Here is a 9,938-nt window from a genome sequence, read left to right on the forward strand (position 1 = left end):
GGTCTGGTGACTGCATCAGGAAGTTTCAAGTTTGCCACAATGGAAAATCCCATAAAGTTAGTACATACATTTATGTAAAATGACAGTGTTCTATTTAAAGTTCTCATTTCGTTCAAGTCATGGCAATACTGTCAAGATGAGTTCAATATGCCCAAAGTTTTGCTGCAGTTTTCTGATTTTGACCAGTTTACTATTACTTGTTATTGGAGGGAGGGGAGGGGAGGGGAGAAGGGAGACTGAGGAGCTCCCGCTGGCCTTTTAAGTATGTAAGGAACAGGAGTAGTTTAACCTCCTTAGAGATTGATTTGATGTTTGATTTCAGTCTTTACTAGGGTGAACTGACAGGTTAATTTTGCATAATTACTGTTTAGTTTTTAGCAAAAATGTTCACTTTAATTATATCAGGTGTTGCTGAGGGTAATTTTTCACAGCAATTCTTGTGAGGTTTTTCCCTATCTTATGCTTTATTAAAGTCAGTTAATATTTTTAGGCTGGTTTGAAGGATTTATCTTTGTTAGGTTTATTTTGAGGGCTTATCCCTCCCTAGTAGAGGAGGGTATCCTACTGTTGATTATATACAATGTTACAAATATTTTATTTCTTTGAAGGTTGGACTCTCCTAAATCATTTTGTCCTTCACAAATATACTGAAGAATGTTAACAGCATCAAATGTCCCTCTCTTGATCTTGAACATCAACAGAATAACTGTCAAATGCTGAGTCATAACTTGAAACATCATGAGGCTGAATGGCTAGAGAGATAAGAGCTAAATTCTAGCACCTTCTCTGCATAATCAGTAGCATATTGTGGAAAAGATACCTTCTGCCTCTTCCTTCATGCTAAGGATAGCTTCTTGAGTCACCATAGGTGTTGGTGTGTCTTAACAGTATACAGAGTTAAGTCCAAGGGAAAGTACTTACACTGCAGCACATACTTGGCTAGCAAATATTTTGGTGAATAGTCCTGTTCATATTTTGGAATTTGTCAATGTTTCAGTCAGCACTCTAATATTTTCCTGAAGGAAGAAACTGTTTGCACTTTTCTACATTTGCTTTAGCTGGTGCAAGTTGAAGCAGTCCTGACTTTGCAGCTGTGGACAGAGAAGGATGGGGGGAATATCCTGTCCCTCCTCTGGCTCTAGTTTTGTAGATGGGAGATGGGCAAGTTTAGGTAACTGATCCAAGCAAAACCTAACTCAGCCAGGGGAAGCAGAATAATAGCAGCTCTAACATGTATCACCTTCATTTGTGTTCAGCTGAAATTGTAATGTATTTTTCCAATTTTTTTTCAGCTTTTGTAACTTTAAAAATAAAGCATGAAATTATGTGTATAAGTAGTATTATTTTACAAGTCTCGTATAAACTCTATTTTAACAAGTCACATTATGGGTTTTTTTTAGGATATCACTACTTTAACTGGTGTTCCAGATGAGCACATCAAAACCAGAAAAGTTCACATTTTTGTTCCAGCACGTAATGCAATGCAGTCAGGAGCTAACAATACAAAGAAATGGAAGATGGAATTTGATAACAGGGAGCGCTGGGAGAACCCTTTAATGGGCTGGGCATCTACGTGAGTACTTACTGAATTTGAAAATACTTTTCTTCTATATTTGGCTCTCACTAGTAATTAAATTTGAAATATTAAACATTTCTACCTGTAAATCTGATTATATTATAACAGTACCTACAGTAAGTGGTTGGCTTTGTTTATGGTATGATTTATATCTTTTAAGTTTAAAAGCAGATTTTTAAAGCTCATGACATCATCTGGAAGAGTTCGAAAAAGATGTTAACAACCACACATTTCAATGATTACACTGTGGTGGTGTTACTGTGTGGCAGCATCAGGACCAGAAGGTCATTAGTTACATAAAGTAGTAAATCATTCTCAGCTCTCAGTTGCATCTTTTAAACAAAAACAATACTTCCAGACTGTTTTTTATCCTGAGGACCTAAAATGAGGTGTCATAACTAATAAAAAAAGCCACAAGAAGCCCAAGTATTGTCAATATTAGCATTAAAATCTTTTAAATACACTAAAAATCCAGAGAGGTACTAGTCTTAGCTTAATATACTATAATATGGAGATGTAATTACAACTTGTATGCATCTAATTTTTTTTCCTCATATGAATTCAGTACCTACATTTCACAGTGTGGTTAGAATTCCTGTAGATTCTGAGAACTATACCAGTAATTCCTAAGACAATATTGTAATTTTGATTTGGAGCTGTCTTCTTTGAGGCATATTCAGAATAGCTAATTATTAGACATAAACTAAATTCAACCACTAGAGATTATTTTTCAAACTTCAGAAAGAATACAATGTGTACTGAAAATACCTGGCTACAATCATATTAGCACATATCATCAGAGAATACAAAATTTTATGAAAAAAAGTGTAAAACCTTAAGCGTGAAATAATTTCAGGATGCATTTTTTGAGATGTACTAACATTTTAAATCCAGTCACAGAAATTATTTTTTTATATATATATATATGTATATATATATATATATAACATAAATGTATCCAGAAATTTAGTTCAAAGTAACTATTAAATTTATTTCAAAGTAACTCTGAAATTAAGTCTTCCTGTTGTATTGATTTCTCATAAAAATTTGAGAAAGCTTTACATATGTTTTTATTTTGGGGTAGGGAAAGGAATTTCTCATGGGTTAGCAAGCTCCAGGTAGGATAAAATAAAAAGTGCTCTGTTGAGAGTCAGTGCTAGTAGGTGAAAGGTTTTGTAAATTAGTTTGTATCCATTAATTTTTAAGGCATTCTTGTAAAAACTTTTAGTATACACTCTGGTGTTACCATTCAGCACCCAAAAATACCTAAGAAGAGTTTCTTTTCTTGAGATTTAATTTCTGCAAAGAACATTTCTTAGACAGTTTTCCATTTACTTTTGAATAATGTAATGGGATTAGTGGGTAAGAGCTGTCTAGTGCCTACAAATTAAAGCCCTTTTTTTCTCTGAACTTAATATACTTGAGTATATTGGAAAGACCTGTAGGTCTTTCCTATATTTCTGTAATTTCTTTCCTATATTTCAGTCTTATTTGGGGCTAGAGTTTTTTTGCATTTGCTGTTTCTTGACTATTTCGGCTTTTTTTCAGTGAAAATTTTCCAGTTACAGATCAAAGTAAAATGGGCCCATGGCATGGTTTTTTTTTTTTTTTTTTTGGTAATTGGGAGGTTTCATTACAAAAATGCCTAAATACATTTCTTGGGTACACCTTGTAATATAAAGCTGTAAACAAAGAAATACACGGAAGTGCGAAGTTCTGATTGTATGAGATCTCATAGGAGAACAAATGTGGAATCCTAATTTTCAGTAATTGATAGAACAATTGGGGGTAGGCATAGGAAATTCTGCAACACTGGTACTGCTGACACTATCGGGATGTCATGCTGGACATCCTGTATTTTTCATCCTGTTTTGGACATCCTGAAACCCAGATTTCTCATGCAGATAGTTCATTTATGGAAATAAATCAGAAATCTATTTAGATTGAATGAAAGATGATTCCACATTAAACAGAACTAATAATTTCTGCACAATTCTCATTTTCCAACTGCCTCTGTCCTGGAAGGCTTTTGCTATATTTGCAGTACTGAACAGGCACTGGTCCCTCACCACACTTCAGACCTGAAGCTTCTTTGATCCTTTTTAGCAGTGTTCAAAAGACTTTTCCAACCCCAGTTATGGAAGAGAATAATGATAAGTAGAAGTTGTCACAATATTGCAGTATACTGGGGCCACTTGATTCTCCACTGGTCATGTCATCAAATAATTCTTAGTTCTTAATTCACTTACCTGCTGTTAGAAGAGAAATCTTTAAATATCTTTAAGAGAGCATATTACAGTGGCTTGCAAAAGTGTAATTTCTATCTTTATCCTGGGTTTGTTTGTTTGTTTGTTTGTTTGTTGTGTATTTTTTCTTTGTTTGTTTCTGATTTTTTATTGGGGAATATATTGGATATATAGTAAACTCATTTTTCCATGTGTACATCAGATAAAATTACATTGTTGTCTTTGCTGGAAGCAAGATTCCCCCTTTTCCCCTCCCCCTTCTCCAGTCACAGGCTTTGCCCTTTATTGTAGAGAGTTCAGTGTATCTTCAGTCTTTTCTCTTCATTTATCCTTCTAGCTTCAAAGAGAGAACAGTTGAGAGGCGGCTCCTTCAATAGTTTGTTGCAATTTGGTCTTGTCTTTCCAGTTGTCTCCCAGGCTCATAGGCAGTGTTGTCACAGGGAGGTTTTATCTATCTTTGTGTTGCTACAGCCAGCATCTAATTTCTTTAAGAGTTAGAACTCTTTTTTTTTTTTCATCCTTTGTCATTGTTCTTAAATTGAGTTTTTATATCAACAAATAAGGCAGTTTTATGTTTTTACGAAGAATTTAATTTGTTTCAAAAACCTTCATGGTATTTCATTCATGCGGTTGAGGAATAGCTGGTCATCTAAAACTAACCACTAGGTAATTAGTTAGCTAGCAGTTTGCATTTTGGAGCTTCATTTTCAGTTGTGGCCTGTGATCTGCTTGCTGTGTAGGAATCAATTGTGAGGGTCATGGAACCTCAGCCAAAGCAGAACTCTCAGTATTTTTTAATGTACTTTTCAGTTTCTGGTTAGTTCCTTCTCTCCTCACTTCAGTATTCTGTTCTTTTCTGTCCGAGATTATTCTTTGCCTAGCTATTCTACAGACACTTGGTCTCCTTGAAATGTTCAGAATTACCTTAGACCTCCTGATCTTACAAAAAGAAAGGGATTTTACAGATTTAAATTAAAGAGTCTTGCAGAGCACTTACTATAACCTCAGCAAGTGGTTAGACATGTGTGTCTAACAACCCAATTAATTTTTGCAAGTAGTTGTGAGGGAAGTCTAACACACTGAAAGAGTAAAACAGTACTTTGCAGAAAGTAAGTGTTGACCCTGAAAATAATTTTTAGAAGTCTGTTGAATCGTTTGTGAGTTGGCATACTACAGTGAGCTTGTATAATACAGCATTTGATTTAACATTTGAGATACAGATACAATTTTTTTTCTATTTCCAGTATGCCTAAAAATTGTCATCTGATTACTTACAGAGCTGATCCTTTATCCAACATGGTTCTTACTTTCTCTACTAAAGAAGATGCCATTGCTTTTGCTGAAAAAAATGGTACGTATTGAATATATGAGCTATGAGAGGTTAATCCTTCCATAGGCTATCTTGATCTCAAAGTATTAACAACAGAATAAGTACAGGATAAAGTATCTTCCCTCTGTTCTGCAGAGTTGGTAGACTAGTGTTCTACATGGGGAGGAGGAAAATGGGAAGTGGGGATATTTCCAGGGGTGCTGAAGGCATTGAATTTAGACTTTCCACTCTCTAGAAAGGTGTTTCGGCCATTAATATTATTGATAGAATGTAATATTAATGTTAAAATTCTTTTGAAACTGTCTCTGTTTTACATGAGAGCTGAATCAGACCTTGCTTAGGTCTAAAAAGGAAAGTTTATACTTCAGATGTATTCCAGGCTTGGTGTCCCAGCTGCATGTGGTGTGATCTTTGCCTGAAGGCTTAACAAGAGCATCTCAGTTCTTACTAAGGAAAACTGTCAGCGTTCATGTAAATGTTTGATAATCAAAAAACCAAAATTAAATGACTATCAAGTAAGCATGTTGGACTTCATTTTTGGCTATATTGCAGCGTAGATTTATTGTAAAAGAAACCCAAGAGGATCATCAAATCCAACTCACTGCTCCTCACATGACTACCTAAAAGCAAACCATGTGACTAAAAGCATCACCCTGATGCTGAGCTCTGAGAAGCTTGATGTTCTGGTCACTTCCCTGGGGTGCCTGTTCCCATGGCCACACTCTCAGTGAATAAGCTTTTCCTATTGTTGAGTTTGGACTTCCCTAGAAGCAGTTTAATTCTGTTCTTTGTGTCCTGTCACTGGTCACCAGAGGGGAGATCAGCACATCCCCTCACTGCTCCCCATGAGGAACCTGTATATTTAGGATGTTATGCCTAACTCTGCCCAGCATTAGAGTCTAAACACATACACTTGATTCTTAATTGTGAAAAAGACAGTACAAAAGCCAGTATAATGATTTAATAATTACTAAGCCTATGTTATATCAGAGGGAATGTATCTGTAAACTGGGTTAGTTAGGCTTGTATTTCCTGGCAGAATGATGGTACCACAAACAGTACCCATAATATCAGCCTTTTGAATATTCAGCAGTCCTTTTTTCTGAAATGTTAGCATGAATTTTTTGCTGCTTTCTTTTCTTTTTCTTTTTTTCTTCTTTTAAACCATCTCCATTTTCCTTAAAAAGTTAAGCTTGATGTTTAGTCCCTATGGATGTGAAGATGATTAATTACATGATATAAAGCCAGGAATAATACACATGAAGTGTAAGGTTCTTCAGAAGTCTTCCCTCTGGTGTGCAGCTTTCAACTATATTTAGTCTGGGATAAATAGTAAGGTTCCTTGATCAGACCAAATTATGCAAAGTTGTTAGATGGTTGATATTGTGCACCACAAAGCTGGTAAGTCCATTAACATGTACATCTAAGAAACTAAACCATTTAATGTTCAATTTATTTTCACTTTTTAATAGTAAAAGCTAGAATCTAATTTGTCTGTTTCTCTTTAAATGGAAAATTTTTTGGCTTAATAGTACTAATTTTATTGAAAAATAGGTTCTATTATCTAAGAAATTAATAAGATCACATTTGCACTGGACAATCTATGCAATTTTATTAGTGTATTTTGCTGTTTTATGAACAAATGAATTTTGGGAGAGTTTGGCATTTATGCTTCTGTATTGTTCATGTTATTTCTTGAACAATTCAGCATACAGGAGAAAAAAATTAATGTAATGACCTGCTTATGTCATCTCTTTGTAGATGTTATATTTTGTCTTTTCAAAATGCAGACTCAAGTAAAATGCATTTGTTCAGTGTAGAAAGTTTATGCCTTCAGTGACTTAGAAATTACTCCATTGTGCATGAAAACAGCTAAACTAAGGCTATGACTTGGTATTAATATTAGTAGTTCAGTATTCACTTAGCTTGTACTCTTAATTTTACCATAATTGAGATGCACCAAACTTTTCTGTAGATACTGGCTTGCCTAACTTTTAATTTCATTTTTTATTTATGTATATGATATGTGCATAATATTTTCTGTAGTAATAGCTTCAATAACATGTGTAGCTAGAAATACAAATTTTACGTTATTTAGTTCTGCCTTTTAAAAGACATTAGAAATTTAGGCACATGTTTACACTGGAAGTTAGCTTCACAACAAAGACAGTATTGAGACATACCTAAGTCTAGGAACACAAATAACTACCTCTCTCTGTTCCTCCTGTGTGTACCACACAAATTTTCCATGACAGAATTCCTTAAGAACCTGGAATGTAATTTCTGAAAATTCTAGATATTGCATGTTATTTTGGTACAGTTAGTAAACTTAAGAGTTCTTTCTCACCTAAGAAATTAAGGAGATAAGGAAATGTCTTTCTGCCTGCCCCATCTGATGTGTTTTCTAATGTCGGAGTAGCAGCACTGGATACAGTAACAGGAGACATTGCTGTCCAAATTATTACAGCTGAGGATGGTCTGAGTTCTAGGCAAGGAGGTAACATTTTTAACTGGAAGAAATGAAAAGTTATGACTGTTGACCTATTTTTTTTTGTCCTGTCTGAATCACTGAAGCAGTTGTTTAAAAACATACAGATTAAGTAACAAGAATGGAGAGTTTTTCTACTCCACAGTAACCTTTAGTCAGGTGGTGAGGGTGTTCTTCCAGAGAAGGTGAAATCTGCTTTCTGTCTACATGGCTTGTATGGCAGGGCTCTGGGCAAGAGTAACTTCCCCCAGCATTCTGGTATTTTTATAAAAGTGACCTCTGCTCTCTGTCCTGAACACCTCAAAGTGCTGGTCTGAAGGAGTCTGTTCCAAAGTGTGGAACCTAATCACGTATGGTGGCCTCTTGCAATCATTAGTTAGATGTAACTGACTTTATGCATTTTGGCTATCTGTGGCAGTGCAAGTCATTGTGCTGGCAGTTGCAAATCTCTTTTAGAGGCACTCGGCCCCTCTCCATCTGGTGTATAAAAAGATGAAGCAATACCTTGGGGCTGTAGATTCCATTCCAGCAGCCAAGTGTCTCAATGTTAGGTGTTACAATGCTGAATGTTGCAATACTGAAGTCTGTCTCTGGATCTAGTTCTGGCTGTTTACTCAAGCTTATATTTTTTAATCAGAACAGGAAGCAAAAGCCAGTGTTTTCACAGATGGAAAGAATATGTTTTTAAAATCTCTGTTCAGTGTTTCTTACAGAGAATAGTTAACATGGAAATTAACACTGGTTGAGACTAATAAACATGAAGAAAATGTTTGTGTGACATTTGTGAATACGCAAAATTGATGCAGTGACATGACAACTTGTGTATCTTAGAGAATATTTTGATGTGTGGCTGTTTCTTGACTGTTTGCTGTGAGCACCTTAAGTACAAAAATTCAGATGTTAAGCATTTTAGGGCTTGCAACTTTCAGTTTTAAAACTAAGGAAGAAAAGTACTGTCTTATGAGTATCACTTAAAACTGCATATTTAACCACTTCTGGCTTCAACAGAAGTATCTCAACTTTGAGTGAAATATTGCAGCTAAAGAGACCAAACTTTGGAGTACTGAGTGCTGCCCTGGCAACTTTCCAGGCACCTGGAGGCTGCAATCAATTTGCATTTTGATTTACATAAACACTAATGTCTCCACCTCCTCTTTTCTGACATTTTTAAGCATTTCTCTTGCTTAACTATCACATAATTTACTTGTCTTCTATCACTTCATTCCCTTTTCTTTTTACTCCTAATTTTTTATGTCCTTATAAAAAATGTTAAGTATTAAAGTCCTTTCTAATGTTGAAGTTTTTTCTTTACTTTTTGGTTTTTTTGGTCCTCCTACTTTTCTTTCTTACTAGCTTTCCAAGGTCTCCATTGTCTACCAGCCTTTGAGATTGATCTTTTGTATGTTATTTTATGGCATGTGTTTTCTTACCTTCTTCATTTCCTGTGCCAACGTACAGAGCTCCTTAGTGCTTCTTTATGCTATGGAATTGTGGAGCCATGAACTTACAGGACAGTCAGTCTTCCCTGTTGAGCTTTTCATTGATGACTGTCAAGTTTTTTGCATGGAGGTCTGTAGTACGGTCAGGTATTCCCATCTCACAGAATGGTCATTTGCCACATTTATGGCATTTCATTATTCTCCATTGCCAGCTAGAAAGGAACAATTAGTGGGTGCCTACATTGAAAAAACATATTAAAGTTAAAACCTTTAAGTTGGATTTGCTGTATATTTTGTATGCTGAGAATATAATTCTTGTTTCTTGTCTCACCCTGCCATTACCCCATAACCTCTAGGCTGGAGTTATGATGTTGAAGAGAAGAAGATGCCAAAACCTAAATCCAAGTCTTATGGTGCAAATTTTTCTTGGAACAAAAGAACAAGAGTATCTACAAAATAGGTTGGCACTGGGGGTGTGACTGTGAATAAAGTCAGCTGTGCTGTATTTATAGTCCATGTATAATACATCTCTTAATCTCCTAATAAATTTGACCTTTAAACTACAGATGCATCTTGTGATGTCTATTTAAAATGGTTTTCATGTCTCCAATTGAACCTGTTACAAACTTCCCTATAAATAGAGGAGATTTGAAGTGTTCATACTTCTAAAAACTTGCTGTACTAGGAATCTATCAAAAGGAATGTTTGAAATCAGCTGCAACTTTAGAGGTTATGATTGATCTTTGATGGTAATTTTATATCTACTATCCTGTTTAAACTTCTGATGTTTAATAAGTTCAGTAAGCTTTGCATAGACAAAGTCTTTCAATAAAAGCTGGGTTTTTTCCTTCTATACAAG

General features: G+C 35.1%; 1 protein-coding gene across 1 annotated transcript in view; it reads left to right on the top strand.

Moving 5' to 3' along the window:
• NDUFS4 (NADH:ubiquinone oxidoreductase subunit S4) overlaps positions 1-9,644 on the top strand; it is a 47,848-nt gene extending 38,204 nt beyond the window's left edge. Inside the window, exons 3-5 of the mRNA XM_068177172.1 lie at positions 1,401-1,573; positions 5,100-5,173; positions 9,436-9,644. Of these exons, the coding sequence (XP_068033273.1) occupies positions 1,401-1,573; positions 5,100-5,173; positions 9,436-9,539 (351 nt within the window). The 3' untranslated portion in view covers positions 9,540-9,644. The remainder of the gene's footprint in view (positions 1-1,400; positions 1,574-5,099; positions 5,174-9,435) is intronic.
• Positions 9,645-9,938: the final 294 nt, after the last annotated feature.

Source organism: Anomalospiza imberbis, chromosome Z (genome assembly GCF_031753505.1).
Source record: "Anomalospiza imberbis isolate Cuckoo-Finch-1a 21T00152 chromosome Z, ASM3175350v1, whole genome shotgun sequence".
Lineage (NCBI taxonomy): Eukaryota > Metazoa > Chordata > Aves > Passeriformes > Viduidae > Anomalospiza > Anomalospiza imberbis.